Source organism: Bos mutus, chromosome X (assembly GCF_027580195.1).
Source record: "Bos mutus isolate GX-2022 chromosome X, NWIPB_WYAK_1.1, whole genome shotgun sequence".
NCBI lineage: Eukaryota > Metazoa > Chordata > Mammalia > Artiodactyla > Bovidae > Bos > Bos mutus.
In genome coordinates, this window is record NC_091646.1 from 23,977,147 (window position 1) to 23,996,149 (window position 19,003).

The following is a 19,003-nucleotide window of genomic DNA, read 5'->3' on the forward strand; positions in this document are numbered from 1 at the left end:
GTTTATTGTGATCCACACAGTCAAAGGCTTTGGTATAGTCAGTAAACCAGAAATAGATGTTTTTCTGGAACTCTCCTGCTTTTTCCATGGTCCAGCGGATGTTGGCAATTTGATCTGTGGTTCCTCTGCCTTTTCTAAAACCAGCCTGAACATCAGGAAGTTCACGGTTCACGTATTGCTGAAGCCTGGTTTGAAGAATTTTGAGCATTACTTTACTAGCGTATGAGATGAGTGCAATTGTGCTGTAGTTTGAGCATTCTTTGGCATTGCCTTTCTTTGGGATTCGAATGAAAACTGACCTTTTCCAGTCCTGTGGCCACTGCTGAGTTTTCCAAATTTGCTGACATATTGAGTGCAGCACTTTCACAGCATCATCTTTCAGGATTTGAAATAGCTCAACTGGAAATCCATCACCTCCACTAGCTTTGTTCATAGTGATGCTTTCTAAGTCCCACTTGACTTCACATTCCAGGATGTCTGGCTCTAGGTCAGTGATCACACCATCGTGATTATCTTGGTTGTGAAGATCTTTTTTGTACTGTTCTTCTGTGTATTCTTGCCACCTCTTCTTAATATCTTCTGCTTCTCTTAGGTCCATACCATTTCTGTCTTTTATCGAGCCCATGTTTGCATGAAATGTTCCCTTGGTATCTCTAATTTTCTTGCAGAGATCTCTAGTCTTTCCCATTCTGTTGTTTTCCTCTATTTCTTTGCATTGATCGCTGAAGAAGGCTTTCTTGTCTCTTCTTGCTATTCTTTGGAACTCTGCATTCAGATGCTTATATCTTTCCTTTTGTCCTTTGCTTTTCACTTCTCTTCTTTTCACAGCTATTTGTAAGGCTCCCCAGACAGCCACTTTGCTTTTTGCATTTCTTTTCCATGGGGATGGTCTTGCTCCCTGTCTCCTGTACAATGTCACGAACCTCCGTCCATAGTTCATCAGGCACTCTGTCTATCACTAGAGTAGCCCTTCTTAAAGTGTGGTCTGTGGTTCACTCACAGGAAGGTGGGGACAGGGCAGGATGGGGCTGTGCTCCACCCCAGACCTATTCAGTTAAAAGCTCTGTGGGTGGGGCCTGGAAGCTGGAGTTTTTAACAAACATCCTAGGTGATTCAGATGGAAATTGAAGACTCACTCTCATGGTACATAAAAATGTACACACCATTTGACCCAGTAATCCTACTAATGGGAAACTAAGGAAATAATCCAAAATATGGAAAGAACTATTGAATACTCCTGATGATCCATCTTTATTTATAGGCGCAAAAGAACTAGAAGTAATGTAATATTTTCAAAATTAGGAAAATGGTTAGGTAGATTTTGGTAGATCCCTGGAGGGCACTGTGTAGGTGTTTTAAACACATTTGAAGTATTACATTGATCACATTTATTCATTACAACAATTCTAGAAGACAGGCATTTCCCTCATTTTACAGATGAGGACATTGTGGTTTAGGGAGATTAAGCAGCAAAGTTAGTAGTGGAAGAAAAGAAGTTAGTAAGGGGGAAAGTCAGGGTTCTAACCCGAGTCACTCTAAACTCTAAAGTGCAAGTTCACCTGTGTAAAAATACAGCCATTAGAAACAAACCCTACCCTCGAAAACCAAACACTGGTTCTTAAAGTTTGGAAATTGGAATTTCTCCCTTATATCCCTTTCTTTCATCTTTCTATTTTAATACTTAGATAATGAAAATATGACATCATAAAATAAAAACTGATTGTATATTTAAGCAACTGTGAAAGTTTCATGTGAGTCAACAGAGTAGCAAGGAGGGTAGAAAATGGAAAAAGCTGCACAGTGGAAAGGTCTCGTGTACTTCTCGCTAGGGCCGGCCGAATGATGCAAGGCAGAAATGTCAGGTTTCGTGAATGTTTCAGTGGGGTCGTGGAGCAAAATCATCAGACCAGTGTTTTAATAAGATCGTTTACATTACTAATCATTATTCTGAGCCCTGGCTTTTAAAAAGCTAATAGGATATTGTCCTTTGAAAATGGCAAACAGTTAATCAAAAGCATTAGGCACCTAAAGTTAACTGTACAAGGTCCTCATAACTTTCCTTTCATAAAGTGAGCATTCAGTCTGGAAGACATTGTAAAGAGTGACAGAGGGAACAAAAAGGTCAATATTGTGAATTGTAATTAGCTGATTTGATTTCTATGCCAAATTCCAGGCTGTACTAAATCCACAGTCCTCACTGGCAGCTCCTCATCTCTGACACATTACCCTTCTTTCAACACTCTGGCGCTTCAGAGTCCTTTAAGACTTTTGCATTAACATTAGCTTTCTAGGTTTGGATTGGTTTTGTTAATGTGTGAGGGTTAGGCTCATCAGCAACGTGTATGTAATATGGTTGGAAAGTGTGCTATAATCCTTCTTCAATGCTGAAGTTGTCACCCAAGTGGGAGTAATTTAAGAACTAAAGAAGTAATTTCACTGGCAAAGTTTTAAAGTTTTTTTTTTTAATTGCACTTTAAAAAAAAAAACTGAAATACCAGAGAATACTGGAGGCATTGTACACGGGGTTGGAAAACAGCCTCTCAAAGATTAGCTACAGATCTCAGCCAGGGTCATCCAAAAGCCTTTAGCTATTCATTTACAAGTTTTTCTATAATTCATCTGTGCTTTGGCTTTCTCTTTTTTTATGAGGTTGTGGAAGTAGCTCTTAGAGAATTAAATATGCCATGCCACTTCCTTTTGCTTCAGTTCAGTGCTATTGAGTGCCTATCATGTGCCAGGGGCTTCCCTGGTAGCTCAGTGGTAAAGAGCCCGCCTGCCAATGCAGAAGATGAGGGTTCGATCCCTGGGTCAGGAAAATCCCCTGGAGGAGGAAATGGCAACCCATTCCAGTATTCTTGCCTGGAGAATCCCATGGACAGAGAAGCCTGGAAAGCTACAGTCCATGGGGTCACAAAAGAGTTGGCTACAACTTAGTGACTCAATGACAACTATGTGCCAGACACTGCCTTCAGTGGTATGGGGTTCAAAGATAAATAAGGCATTCACTGTCTGCTGGTGGAGTGAAGCCACATGTACAATAAATAATACCAGGTTGCATTCATAAAGTGCTGTTTGGGAGGTACAGATACAGGGAGCAGTGCTGGAAGAGGGAAAGGGAGAATTATAATGAGCATCTGTGGTGGCCAAGAAGGCTTTATTAAGGAAGTGACATTTGAACTTGGCTTGAAAGGATGGAGTGCTTTCAATCGACGGAAATGAAAACAACTCACATTAGGTGCTCAATTAATGTTTGCTGAAGGGATTAATAAAAGGCACAGATGTGAGATGTGCTTGAGAAATAGCAAGTCCACAAGGCTGTATCTAACCACAGATTCCCCTTATGTGAACAGTTCTAATTCAGGTAATCTGTGACATACATGAAAGATGTATTTTTCAAAATTGGCCTTAAAACGTGTATGTCAAAAGCAGTTTTCCCGTACATTTCATAATGGTAATGGAAGAAATTAGGGTGGTTTGGTCAAACTGAAATGACATCGTCTAGGTAGTAGTACTTAAATAGTTAATGAACCCTGGTAGTCCATGAAACCCAAGGACCCACACAGTCAAAATGACTTGCCCAACAATACTAAATATTATTTGCCTTTTCACTGTGCTGATATTTGCACTGATGGTACAGAAGCAATAGTGAGAACAACTGTCAGTACCGCAGTATGAATCAAGGCACTGACACCAAATTGTACTCGAAATCATTACACTTGGAGGAAAATAAAAGGCACTCCACTTAAGAATATCATTGCTAAAGCAGTACAAATGATTAATATTATTAAACCTTAGCAATTGAGTGTACTTTAAAAAATACATTCTGTGTTATGACATTTGACTTACGTGTAAGGTACTTATGCTACAAACTGAGTTGATATGTGTCTGAAGGAAAAGCATTTGTGAGATTATTTAAGCCATGAGCTAAATTAGCCTGTTTTACTGACTGACAAACTATGGTTATGCAGGCTTGAGTATTTGTTAGACATTTTATTTGAAAGGAACAAAGAGAGCCTGACAGTTAAAGGAAATACTGACAGTGTTTGTTGCCAAGGAAAAAATTCAAACTTTAAAGAGTAAATTAAAATTTTGGAAAACTTGTATCTACCACCATGACCCTGAGAGCTTCCCAATGTTTCAGAGACTTTTTAAATGAGATTGGAGGTGATGTTAATGAATGTGATTTTTAAAATATCATATAATGAAAGGTGTCAACATTTGGGAGACCTGCAGAGCTCAGTGAACCAATATTTTCCAGATGATCTGTGCATGATGAGACAAAATGGGTAAAAGGCCGATTCAAAATTCAAAACATACCAATGGATTTTAATGTAACATAACATGGAAAGTTTACTTATATGGTTTCATATTCAACATTGCAAGTAAGCTTTTTCACTTGTTGAGTTTTTATGTAGTTTCAATGAAAAATATCCAGAATTATCTGAAAAGGCTACTCTTAATAACATACTTCTGTCTTTTCCCATTACATACCTGTGAGAGGCTGGATTTTCTGCAAATGTTTCAACTGAAACAACATATAACAACAGATTGAAGGGAGAAGTAGATACGTTAATCCAGGTATCATATGAAGCTAGATATTAAAGATACTTGCAAAAATGTCAAACTATGCCAGCCTTCCTTCTAATGGGTTTATGTCAGGGGAAAATATATTTCTTTTTCATTAAAAATGCTATTTATGTTAACATGTTATGGGATTTTTATTTGTTATGTTTTTAAATATTCCTTTTAATTTCTCAGTTGTAATTTCTGAGATGGTAATGTTGATAGATACAACTGTATAATCAAAAGTTCCATGATATTCCCAATAAGAGTATAAAGGGGTCCTGAAATCTAAATGTTAGAGAACTGCTGGTCTGGCTTATCCCAGCCTTTGTGTCTGTATTATACGTTTAGATGTGTAGGATGGGGGAAAGGGTAGAGAAGGAAATGTGTTTAGAGTTTGATGGTGGAGATGGTGCTGGAGTAGATGATAGAGGGGTTGGCTTCACTGATACCATTAGAGGCTGTTGCCCAGGAAAGAGCCAGCTTTTTATTGTGGATTTTTCTTTCTTTGCTTAGAAAGGGAAACAAACCTGCAGAGTCACATTTCTCTATGGTATATAGCTTGTTCCAAGTAGATCATGGTGTAACAGCTAAATCACAGGTGGAGAGCAGAAAAGTATATTTTGCAGGGACAGTGAACACAGACAGTGAAAGCCACGGAAACCAAAATGTGCCTGTGTAAATATGCAGCGTTTCTTTTCTTGGATACTTGTTCTGCAGTTGCGAAAGTCTCACTTTCTGCATATCCACATCTTTTATTGTCCACTATTTAAAAATAGGAGGTGGACTGATATTTAGGACTAAACATGGATGGTGGGGCAGAAGCTACAGTAGGAACAGAGGGTATTGGAATACAGCCTTGGAGAGAGATGGTGAGGAAAAGTAAAATTGCCCTCAGAAGACCACTCATGCTGTGAGCTGGGCTTCTGAGTCTGTGGTGAGACTTTTGGGAGTGGAAGTCACCCTAAAATTAAAAAGGCATCGACTGTGTGACTGAAAGGCCAGATACTGCAGAGCAAAACAGGCATGCCTCTTATTAGGTATATGATCTACAATAAAGCAGAATGAATCTCAAAGCATCTTATGGAAGCTGTAGAAGATGGAGATATTTTTTAAAGTTTTTCAAGTGGTCAGGGCATAGTATGAAACAATTAATTATAAGTATTCATCTAAATGTGTATAAAATGTCACTGCCATTTTCTTCATGTGGTGGGATGCATTTGCTGATTTAATTAGGTGAATGTAAATATAGATCTAGTGGGCTTTCACAGGCATCTTTTCTGAACTTGGTGTTCTCTCAGCCTATAAATATGCTTTGCCTATCATGACTTAGTTCCTCATCAGTGACTTCTCCTCCCACGGAGGCTGAAGACATGGGGAAGTTCTGATACAATACTCATTCTGGCTAGTGATGGTGGAAGTAGAGTGGAAGAGAGGAGAATCATGTCAAATGCTATGGAAAGGTCCAGAAGTATGCAGCTCTAAAGAGTATAAGCAATGTATGTCTATGTAAAGTTTGAAAATGATTTTTAAAACTGTCTATGTAGCTCTTTTTCACATTTTAAAATGCTTCCCGTTAAAAACACACTGTCTTAGACCTACCTGAGAAATATAAAAAGTTGCTGCAATCCTGGTTGTTTTCTTTCAGCTCCTGAGGACCATGTCTGTACCCAAAGGCAGAGTTCTGGATAAAAACCTTGATGAGGAAGGGCTTGAAAGTGGAGACTGTGGCGATGATGAAGATGAGTGCATCGGAGGCTCTGGTGATGGAATGATGAAAGTGAAGAACCAGCTCCGCTTCCTTGCGGGTAAGTGATTAGTGCTGGTTCAAATCTGAGCTAAAGTGGTGATGCTTGGGAATTAAATACCAATTGAATCTGCTCTTTCTAACTTCCCTAAAATCTCTGTAACACACAATGCCATCAAGGAAAGGTGACACTTTAGAAAAATGAAGTTTTCAGGTAGCTTTTTAAAACTTCTCTGGACCTAAACTTCCTGTTTTTCATTGTCTAAAATGAACTGACCTAAATCAGTTGGCTTTGTTTCCTACTGGAAATTTCCTTGGTTCTTCTCAGTTATAAAAAGAGGTGCTAAAAGAAATGCAATCTTGAGAGCCTAGTGAAAAACCAATGATGGGGTAACTTTCAAAGAAAAGATATTAGGTGACCTTCCCCTCTGAGAATGGCATATTGGTTTTTTTCCAGTAGTAGTTTAACACTGATAGGCTATGCTACATAACTGTACAGCTACCTGAAAACAAGGAGAAGAAAAATAGAGAGCTGATGCCGCCAAGAAGGCAAACAGCCATAACAAAAAATATTTCTTCACAAGCTACATTTGTATCTGTTCGCCCAATGTTCAAAATGCTTTCGTATGCATAGGCATTCTTGTTTCCATTTATACAGAGAGATAAAGTAGTGTATGACTACAAGAAAATTGGGGCTCAGAGAAGAAATGAGATTCATCTAAATGAAAGAGCTAGAAATCCAACTTGGGTCTTAAGACTTCTGGTGTCCGTTCTTCTGCAATGCACAGCCTTCTCCTTGAAATCCTATTGCCTGTGGCCTCTGAGACCCTACAAGCTCCTCTTTCTGTTGCAGCCTCTTTCCTTCCCTATTTCTTTCTAATGCTGTCCTGAAACTGAATCTCTTCTTAAGCTTCTATGTTTTCTCACTTCTCCAGAGAAAATACGTATCTTATCTACTTTGGCTATTTCATTTTTTAAAATGATTTCTGTAAGTTCTTTTTTTTTTTTTTTATTCTGGCAAAAAAAATCTAACATGAAATCTACCCTCTTAACAAACTTTTTAAAATCATTTCTTTTTTTTTGACTGTACCAAGTCTTTAATTGCCGCGCATAAGAATTTTGATCTTCATTGTGGCGTGTAGGATCTTGAGTTGCAGCATGTGAACCCTTTGTTGTGGGATAGGATCTAGTTCCCTGACCAGGGTTGGAACCTGGGCCCCCTGCCTTGGGAGCACAGTCTTAGCCACTGGACCATCAGGGAAGTCCCTCATAACAAACTTTTAAGTGTACAGTATTGTTATTAATAATAATTATTAGATTGTACAGCACATCTCTAGACTTCTTCATTTGTATGATTGAAAATCTGTCCCCATTAAACACTAACTTCCCTTTCCCCCTCCCTCAGTCCCTGGCACCAGCATTTGACTTTCTGCATCTATGAGTTTGGCTACTTCACTCCCTCATAGAAGCGGAGTCACATAGCCCTTCTGTGACTGGTTTATTTCACCCAGCATGATGTCCTCAAGTTTCATCCACATTGTAGTGTATGACTACATGATTTCCCTCTTCTTAAGGCTAAATAATGTTCCACTGTATGCCTGTCCATGATTACTTTATTCCTTTAGCCATCAGTGGACATTTAGGCTGTTTCTACCTCTTGGCTGTGTGGTTAATGCTGCCGTGATCATTCTTTAAGTATTATACCACTGTGGGGATAACTCATAAAATCATTACCTCCAGTCTTCACTGGTCTCCTGAGCTACCTTCCCAGATCTCCAGCTACTTACTAGCTTTCTTCCTGACTTTCCCACCATTACCCCTAACTCTATGTATCATAAATCAAACTTAACAATAGACCATCTCAAACTGGTTCCTCCCTTAATATCATTATTTTTCTAATGCTGCTACCATTATCCCAGTCTCTGAGGCTTAAAACTGAAGTCATCTTTGACTCGTCTCCCTTGCCTTTCATATATAGTTGGGCACCAAATCTCTGTAGATGATTTATAATTTTTTTCCTGCTTCTCTCACAGTTTCCTTTCTATCCTCCTTTCCTCACATCCCCGACCCCTGCCTATGCTAAGATCACATTGTAAGTGGTCTCCAGGCTTCTAGGATAAGCCAGGAGTATTGAGAGCCTTAGGCTAACAGATTAGAGAACAAAGAATCAGAGACCCAGGCAGAAGATTCCACCAAATTCACCTTGTACAGCTGCCAGGTTAATCTTTCTAAAGCGTCTCCTACCTCTTCCTAGCTCAGCTCCTTTCATCCTGTCCCCGTTGCCTAGAGGGTTATGCTCAGACTCCTTAGCAGAGTTCTGAGGGCTTTCTGGTCTAGCCTAAAGTATCCTTCCAGTGTCACTTCCCATCACTAGCCCCACAGCAACCCTACACTTCGGAAAGAACAAACCATACTCATCCCCCAGGAGCATGAATTGACATACTGTTCTTATTCCTGTCTTCAAATGTTCCCCACATTTATTTCTATGTACATACCCTTTTATTTTCTATTGAATTATACCCATCCCTAAAAATGCATTTCAAGTATTATGCAGTGAAAATATTTTTAGGGGTCGAGTAAACTTGTATTTGAATTCTGGCTCTATTCCTTATGAGCTAGCAGGACCTGGGTCAGTTCTTAGCCTCCTAGCTAAATCTGCATCCCCTCATCCATCAAAAGGGGCTCCATTTGATCCATCCATCATTAAGCAACTAGTTCAGGATCAAACCAAGGGAAAAAGTTTGTGAAGCATCTGTCCCAGTATCTGCAACATACTGGATGCTCCGTAATTGTTTGTTTCCTTCAATGAAATCTTTCACAACCATCTCATTACATACTTATCTCTGCCCTCTGAATTACTAAAACAAATTCTGCCAATTCATTCAAGAAATAGTCTGCACTGTCTCCCAAGTTCCATTCCTAAGGCATAACATGGTCACTCAGAGCCTGGCATCCTACAGAAAGAATGTTGAGTACACATAATAAGTAAAACTCATAGAAGGTTTTGTTTATTGGACACTTAGCATGCTGCAAGTGCTGTGCCAGAAATTCACACACATTGCCTCATGTCATTTTCACAACACCACTATTATTATTCCCACTTTACAGATGAGAAAACTGATGCTGGAAGAGGTAGGGTAATTTGCTTAAGGTCATGCAGTGGCTAAGGTCAGAGTCAGGATTCAGAGTCAGGCAGTCAGCTTTCAGAGGCCATTTATTGGACAAATCTGCTTTGCATTTTGCTCCCCCCGAAAAGCTTGTGGTCAGCTAAAGGCTGCTTAGATGACTCAGCAAACTAGTAACTGGTCCCCATGCTGATCCTTAGTACACACCACTGTTCGTGTTTCTCCAGAAGTCCCTGTTTATCCCTCCTCTTGCTCTCCTGCCCAGAAGCCACTTCCCTATCCATTTCAAAGTGCAATTCCCCAATTCCATGGTGACTTAACTTTTTTAAAGAGTGTTTGGTGTGGGACCTTGTCAAGGGCCTTTTCAAAATATAAATAGATTACATCTACTGGTTTTCCTTTGTCCAAATGCACATTTATCCTCTCAAAGAATTCTAGTCAATTAGTTAGGCATGATTAACCCTAAGTGCTTTGTCAACTGTAAAATGCTACACAAATGGTGGTTAATTTAATGTACAGAAAAAATGATGCTTTACTCCCAATAGGGTACACTTGCCTAAACATGTTCAGTGAGCCTACCTGCCTGGAGTTCCTTGAGTCCCCTTTGAAATGCTTCTCATGAAGAGGAGACTCACTGGCAATCTGCCAGGCTCGTGGCACAATAGCTATTAGGAATAACAAGCTATACACTTTGGTCAGCTATTACACAGTTTTACCCCAAATCTGGGTAGATGCCATCTGACCCTGGTGATACATCAACATCCACTTGGTCAGCTAGACTTGGAACACTGTGTGCGGTCACCTCTGTCTCTTTTAGAGCTTCCAAATTCCTTCCTTTAAAAGACAACTTGAAAATAAAAAACAAGGCTCAGAGTATGTTCAGACTCTCTCCTGTCTCCCTTCTGTCCCCGAACAGTTCTTTTGCACTCTGACCAGCAAGCAGTCCTACTGGCTGCTCTCCCTGGCTCACTTATTCCCAGCTTTTGATGCACTGGAGGAAGTGCAGGACACGGAGCTTCTATTCTTGGCTTTGCTTCCAACTCCCATGTGTCCCGGGACGAGCTTCTGCCTCTTTTGAGAAGTCAGTTTCTCCATTTGTAAAATGAAGAGAATGCCCAGGCATCTCTCGCTGGCCATGCTAGTGCCAACAGTCTGTGATGATGTTGGCTTTAGTCCCTGGCAACATGCTTACCGGAGTCTTTCAGGGACACCTTCTTCATGCAGATTCCCTGTGTTTTGTTCTTCTCCTGAGCTATTTACACATTAAAACAGATCTTATTTTCTCTATACTAGCTCCTTTGACTGTCCCAGTCAGACAAGCCAGGCTTCTTACCAAGGGCTGCCCACGCCTGGCCCTCGGCACACTTGTAGGCCAGGATGCTCATAAGAAGTTCTGAGCAGTAACCAGGCCTTCTGAGCTGTATTCACTTTTAAAAGTCTTCATCCTAAAGTTTCCCAAGTGCTCTCTTTTTTCCTATAATTCTTCTTCCTGAATTTGGAGTCTGACCCTTCTTTCCGATTGTTGGATTTAATTGCTGCTGAGATGACCACTAAACGATGTCTTCTTACCCACGGTTACAGCTGACCTATTCCTTTCACTTCTCAAAACAAGGCTAAAATGTTTTCCTTTTGGAGGGTTACCTCTTTTCTCAGCCTGTTTCATAGTGTTGTGGCCATTAAATAAAATAATCCATGCAAAGCACTTGGCACAGGGTCTGGACCTAGTAAACACTCCAAAAATGTTGCCTACTGTTAAAGCACCTGGTGTGTTGCTGTTGCTACTGACCTATGGGAACTCCAAGAGCCTGCAAATGTAGATCAGAATTAATCGCCTTATTTTTTGGTTTATTTAAGACCCATAAATGGCAACTAAAGCCAGGTAAGTGACATTCTGCAATCTCCCCTTACCCCATGCTACTCCAAGTGGGGTCCATGGAGCAACAGTATCTGTATCAGCTGGGAGCTTGTTAGAAATGCAGGATCTTAGGCCCCACCTCAAGACCTACTGAATCAGGAGGTCATATTAACACAATTCCTAGGTGATTTGTTTAGTTGTTACCACTTTCTAATTGAACTCTTGTGGCATTTAGGCTTAATACTTGAAGCATCCCAGAAGCCACTAACCTGTCCCTGCATTGAGCTAAGTACTCTAAGGAATATGAGAGAGGCCCAAGGCCCATCATCTCTGTGATAGGTTAGGATACTTCGGTTCTAGTCCTAGCATATTTACTACAGTGGGACCTTGAGCAAGTTATGTAGCTGCTCTGAGCCTCAGTTTCTCTAGCTATAAAATGGGGATAATCATACTTGCCTACCTCAATGGGTGGTTGTGAAAATCAAAGGTGATAATAAGCGTGAAAGTGCTTTGTAACCTATGAAGCTCTACAAATATTTATAACAACCAGAGGACTGTTATTATTATTCCAAAGTCTCTGGAAGCTCTTTGGCTTTCTCAGCAACCCTAGTTCAGCATGTATTTTCTGAAAAGATTGAATTTAACGCATGAGTTATAAAGCACTCGCATTGAACACCCATGTTCAGACTCCCTTCCAAAGATAGATCATCCATGATGGACCTGGTGCAATAAGATGACTGTTTTGTTGCCAGGTTGCCATCAGCATTGTTCCTAGTTTTTGGCCTTGTCAAAACTCTTATTGTAAGCTGTTTGGGTAGCTGGCAACTCGCAGAGCTTTGGCTGGGGCTGAGCCCTGAGAAGCTTTGCAAGCTCTGGCCATGTGTCCCTGGCCAAGACATGATGACTAAGCATCTTAAGCATCTGCTTCCTGTCCGCCAAGTCTCACCCACAGAGAAAACACACACACATGCCCATGTACACACACACACACATACGTAGGTGTGCACATGTGCATACCTGCTGTTGGAAACACAATTGAAATTTATGCTCACAGAAAACCTCCCAGCAAGAAGTACCTGTCTCAGAGACATCTGTGTTAGCACTCCCTCACCCCTGTCTCTCCTGGACCTCTTCTTGCTCCAGCTTGTGCTGTTCTGTGGGTACAGCCAAAGCATGCTGGCGAGCCTAACATCTTTATAACAGCGAGTCAGAAAACAAAGAGGCTCTTGTCTCAAGCTGGGCCAAAGAATGGATACTGCAAAAGCTGATTTCTTTGGATGAGGAAAGCAGAAACAGACCATAGAATATAGGAACATTCCTTGTGGCTCCCTGGGAGGCAGAGGGGCTTCAGCTGCTTGGTGGCAGCGTGAGGAGAACAGTCCATGGAACATACCTCAGGCCTAGGACTTGAACCAGTCGTAGAGCCAAAGGGCAGTCTCCTGCCATACTCAGCCAGTGTTTCTTGTGGAGATATTTGCCCTCAAGAAACATGCAGTCTCTTCATGTCAGTGTGAGGACTGAAAAAAGAAAACTTGACACTTGTTCCCTGACTGGAAGGGAAGGTGAATCCAAGTCTCAGTAGGTCCCTTCTGCCATTCCTCTCTCTCTTCCCCAGCTGTTGGGAGGGACAGAAGCTGGCTGCTTCCCCACCCCTTCCAGTCACCCCTTCCCAGCAGTTCTGGAGAGAAGCTGTGAGCCCCATGAGTCTCTGCACCTCATAGTCCCTCCCTACAGTTACTTTACAATCTGGAAGCAAAAGAACAATGACTCTCCTCTTGCTAAAAACAGAGATTAGAAAATATTTTTAAGCCAATGATTTTCATTCTTTTTTGTTTTTTAAGTGGATGTAGCCTTATACTCCGATTCCTAACAAGCTTGTGCACATAGAATAAGGGAAGGATGCTTCAGTGGCTTAAACTGTTCTTCTGAACTGTCAAATCAAACCCTCATAAATGTGGGCTAGTAGTCACGTGTAAGTCATTGACTTGGTGAAAAGGGTAAAATTAATGGAGGAACTCTAAAATGGGCCTTTGATCATGGGTAACATCTGCAAAATTTTCACACTTTAGAACAAATCATATTGCCTGCTGAAGAATGAGTACAGGGTTTGTAGGAGAATGAAATGTCCTCGGATATTTTTAATGGGAAAGTGATCAAGTCCTGTTCAGAGCTCAAAATATATGCGGATTTCTACTGCCCTGCTGGTAACAAGTCCAGGAATAGATTATGGCAGTGTTCCCACAATGTATTCCACAGTTTGAATAACCTGATCTCACTTCCTTTGCACTCCTTGGAAAGCCAGCAGTCAGATCTCTGGCACTTATGTTGAAGGTTGCTAACCACTAAGTGCACTTTCGAAATTCTCAGCTAGGATCCTGTAGTGACTCCCTTCAGCCTTCTTCCTTGGGATATCAGTCCCTCAACCATGAGATCTCAGCATAAGTGGACCCCCTGTCATTTACCCTGGGAGGTAGGTCCCATCTGATGGGTGATCGGGACACTCTCCTACCCTTAGGCTGCTGAAGCTTGAGATACCACGGGAAGGAGGGCATTTCATCTATGGAGTCAGACAAACTGAGTCTCAGTTCTGCTCTATTACCTCCCAGTGTTGGACAAAGTCACTCAACTCCTCTGAGCCTCATATTCCTCATATGCAAAAATAATAAAATATTTCCTGATCTGCCCACTTCATAAGGAATTGAATGAAACACATGTGATAATGAATATAAAAATCCTTTATAAAGCAATTACCCATTTAGGGTAACATTATTAATATTATTTGGTACCATGGGGTCATAATTGAATTTTATTCATCAAAAGCCTACAGCTAAAATAAGAATAATAAAATAATAAATTAAATTCCCAATGTTCTGGCCAACAAATTTCACTATAATGTGCTCTCTCTTTTTTTCATCCCCAGGGTAGCATTTTCAGTTGCTCATTAACTTGTTTTTAGCCCAGTAAGAAGGTATTTAAACAGTGACAAATATGTCTGCTGAGTTGTGCAAATAACCAGTCACAAAAGTAGTAGTCACGTACATCTTGAAAGAATCTCAGCTAGTTATGTTTTGTTTTCTTTGGTGTTAGTGGGGCAGTCAGGGCAGGGGAGGACAATGAGTTGGGTAGGGTCATGAAAGGGCCCCTGATTCTTTCCATTCTATCTTGCTCTTAGCTACAAGCAATCTGCTTTCATGCCTTGATCTTCTCTCTTAGAGATCAAATGCCATAGGGAAGCTGAAGGAACCAAAGCTCACTATAATAGCACTTTTCTCCCAGACACAGACCAGGTGGTTCAGGCTAATACATGGACAAGACAGCCATTCCCACCTCACCCCAGAGCTTTGTGCAGTTCCCATGGCTCACGCAGAGGGATCTGGATGCAAACTTACATAGTGACATTACCAGCCAACTGAGTAAGTGTACCCAGAAAGGGGCCATCCCCACGCCTTAGTGTTGACTAGGGAATTACTTCAGGTAAGCTGGTGGAAGATGAGAATAAGGAAAGGTAAAAACTAAAGTTACCGTCTTGTTATTTTAAAGGACATATGCTGAGGTTCACGTTTGTGGGTCTACTGCCCTCTGAACCATTAGGCCATGAGGCTTTTATCAGGGGAAATGCTATAATGCTTCTGCTTATTGGTAGACCTTCCATACAACTGTAAGAATTGGGGGAGTGTTGGGGATAGTGTGAGCAATTTGTGACCATTGTATTATATTTTGTCATCAATTTTCAAATGAAAAGGAAACAGTTGACTATATGAATGTGGCTAAATGGGGTGATTGATTCCCCTGGAGGAAGCCATGTTGGCCACTTGAGTGACAGCCTCAACTAATTGCTGTGATCTAGTGTGACTAGAAAGGAATAGGAGGGGGAGGTTCAATACTTACTAGTAGAAAAGAAAGAGCAGAACCAGCAGGAAAGTGGCCAGCCCAGAGCCTCCACCTGAGCTGACAGATAGAAGTGAAGGGATCCTCACTTCATCCCCAAGGGATCTGGGAGCACCAGAAAGAGAGATTCAATGTCTAATGAAACCTGAGTGATGGCCCTACATTCCCCTGATGGACGATAGACTCTAGAGGGAGCCAAATCAGAGGACCCCAGGGGAGCAAGGAATCATGAGCCTGCAGAACAAGGGAGAAGCTGAGAGCACGTGGTGAGCACAGTCCCAGGGGCTGCAGGTGGAGATTAGATATGAAGCCAGGCTGAGGTCCCATTCTTAGAGGAGGGACTCAGTCATCAGCTGCCTTACAATCACTGACCTTCCACAAAACCCCTGAAACTACACGCATTGCACAAGTGCGCACACATATTATCAAGTCTCTTTCCAATTCAGACAGTGCTGTCTGTTAACTTTGTTAATATGGCGAAAAGAATAGAGGTACAGCTATCACCTCTTTCTTCCTCTTATTTGCCTGTGCCAGGGACAGGAGAGTTCCAGTTTCCTTTGGTAGGAATGACGTTACTGGCAGTTTTTGTTGTTAGTCTTTCTGAAAGGAAATCTTCTTACAGACCCTGCCTACGTACACACCTGTACAAGAGATGTTTAATGATCCAGAAAAATGATCCAAAGCACTACTGGTTTTTGATGTTTCTAAATAGACTGACTTACTGCCTTTTGATTTTTTTAAAACAATCCTAATGGATATGGGTGATGGTAAATAAAACCTTTAAAGATAAGAATGGGAATACCTGTGCAGACAGAATCTTAATTTGTAGCTCATTGGTGGACTTAAGCACTAATATAATTAGCAAGTAAACAAAAATGGAGTCAAGGCTAGTCTGCAAATTCTGGTGTCTGAGAACAGTCTGTTAGACCAGGGGGCAATCTCATTAGCACATTCAGGATGGCTTTCCGAGTGAAGTGGTTTCTTTGATTAATGACGTGCCTCTCAGAGGTTAGAAAGCAAGTCTTGGTCATCAGCAATCAGTCGCCAACCTCTGCTTCCTTCTCCTGCCTTGCCCCACAGTTGTCATTCAGTAGGTGTTTGATAAATACTTCAGTTATCCATGGGCAAGGTTTACCTGTCAGCATTTGCTTCTCTTTGCATCCTGCTTGGTAGCTTTCACGCGCTCTGCTTCTTTCATTGTGTGTGTGTGCTCGGTCGCTTCAGTCATGTCCGACTCTGTGCGACCCCATGGACTGTAGTCCGCCAGGCTCCTCTGTCCATGGGATTCTCCCGGCAAGAATACTGGAGTGGGTTGTCATGCCCTCCTCCAGAGGATCTTCCTGACCTAGGGATCAAACCCAAGTCTTATGTCTCCTGCATTGGCAGGCGGGTTCTTTACCACTAGCACCTCCTGGGAAGCTTCTTTCATTAGCTTCCTCAAAGTATCCTCCTAGCAATGGAAGTTGTGAGCCAAGAGACAAGAGATCCCTCTTCCAGTCAACACCTGGATAGGGCCTCCTGTGAGGGGCCTATCCCTCAGGCCCTATACCTATCCCACAGTGTATCCACACTGTGTGAGACATTGAGTCTGTAGCCTTGAGTGCATCCTGAAGAGAGTGAGCAGGATGGAGAAGAATCTGCAAACAGGGTCAGTGAAAGGACAACTGAAAAAAAGTCCCAACGTTCAGTCTCTACAAGAGGAGAATTAGGGGGCTTCCCTGGTGGCTCAGATGGTAAAGCGTCTGCCTGCAATGCGGGAGACCTGGGTTCGATTCTTGGGTCGGGAAGATCCCCTGGAGAAGGAAATGGCAATCCACTCCAGCACTCCTGCCTGGAAAATCCCATGGATGGAGGAGCCTGGTAGGCTACAGTCCATGGGGTCGCAAAGAGTCGGACACAACTGAGCAACTTCACTTTCACTTTCTACTATTTAGAGGTCTTGCATATGGAAGATGAGAATAGATCTAGAACCAATACTTGGAATTTATAAGGAAATATATTTTGGCTGACAAAAAGGTTAAACTTTCCACTTTAAGCAATTCTTCAGTGGAATGGATTGCTCTAGGAAATCAGCTTCCTGACTCTGGAGGTGTTTGACTAGAGAGTGAGTAACCATGTATCTGAAGCTGAAGCTCCAGTACTTTGGCCACCTGATGCAAAGAGCTGAGATGCTGGGAATGATTGAAAGCAAAAGGAGAAGGGCGTGGCAGAGGATGAGATGGTTGAACGGCATCATCGACTCAATAGACATGAGTTTGAGCAAACTCTGGAAGATAATGAAGGACAGGGAAGCCTGGCGTGCTGCCATCCATGGGGTCACAGAGTCGGACACGACTGAGTGAATGAACAACCATATATCAGAAACATTGGCTTGGTGTGAGGGTAGAGTGGAATGTCAGAGAATGGATAGACACCTACATTAGGGGCTCTTGACTTCCATGGTCCTGAATAGCTCTGAGATGGTGTGGTTTTATGATGCAGACATGTAAGTAGAACAAAAGAGAACCAAGTTGTTGGAGCAAACCAATGAGGCAATTTTTCAGGCTCCAGGAAAGAAAGAGGAGTGGAGAAGAGATTTTCTGGTTGTATTTGAGCACCTGTCACCAATTATGATTTTCTGCAACTATTTTCCTAAGCAAACGGATCCTTACAAATGGCAGACTCTTCCAGGGAGCAATTCTTTTCAACATCCTGTCTGTCACTCACAGCCTCTCGATTTGTTTTACTACTATGAGAATCCAGTTCTAATTTCTCCCCAATTATTTCCAGGCTTGTAGCTTCCTGCCTCGTGTTAGAAAAGCAAACTGGGATACGGACTCTCCTCCAGTTACAATTCTTTATCCTTAATGGCTGAATGGTCAATATCAAGGCTGTCCAGTCCACCCTTATCTCCTCCACCACTCTCTCCCTTCCAACTCTGGCCTCAAAGAATAGGCCAGTACATTCAGGTTCTCTAGTGAAGAACCAGAGTATTTTTTTAGTTTGCTTTTTTGTTGCAATTGTTGTTCCTCCCAAATCTGTCATGGACCAATACTTTTGTACGACATAATAAAAGGAAATGATAAAAAGGCCTACAAAAATAAAAGCCACAGTTTTTAATTATGAGACTCAGCAGATCTAAAAAATTTCTCTGTCAAATTGCTATAAAGATGTCTAAGTGCTTATTGCAACTTCTGGACTTACGTCCTCGAAGACTGGCAGTAAAGAGCAGCAGACCCCACTCTGAGCGGGAAGAAGTAACCCGCTATCTGTTTCTGCCTTGGATCGCTCCCTACCCTTGGACCCAGAGATGGAATAGACTCAAGCAGCAGTCTAGATGGAGGTGGGGGCAGTGGGGTACCGCTGCTGGCTTGCACTGGCTCACATGAGCCAACTGTTCTTTTCAGAATTTTCATGACTCAGTTGTTTAAAATAGCCATTATTAAAAATTAAATTCTATATAGCTATAATTATATTCTATTAAAAACAAGCCATTTAAAATTCATCAGATCCTGGTTATTTTAGTAGTTTTACCATTGTTGTTGTTCAGTCACTCAGTCACGTCTGACTCTTTGCGACCCCATGAACTGCAGCATGCCAGGCTTCCCTGTCTTTCATTATCTCCCGGAGTTTGCTCAAACTCATGTCCATTGATTCGGTGATGTTATCTAACCATCTCATCCTCTGCCACTCCCTTCTTCTCTTGCCATCAATCTTTCCCCACATTAGGGTCTTTTCCAATGAGTTGGCTCTTCATATCAGATGACCAAAGTATTGGAGCTTCAGCTTCAGCATCAGTCTCTCCGATGAATATTCAGGCTTGGATTCCTTTAGAATTGACTGGTT

At 41.7% G+C, this 19,003-nt stretch overlaps 1 protein-coding gene across 1 annotated transcript in view; it reads left to right on the forward strand.

Annotated features, from left to right (window-relative positions):
* GPC3 (glypican 3) overlaps positions 1–19,003 on the forward strand; it is a 460,444-nt gene that overhangs the window by 393,175 nt on the left and 48,266 nt on the right. Inside the window, exon 7 of the mRNA XM_005906523.3 lies at positions 6,212–6,371. Coding sequence (XP_005906585.2) covers positions 6,212–6,371 — 160 coding nt within the window. The remainder of the gene's footprint in view (positions 1–6,211; positions 6,372–19,003) is intronic.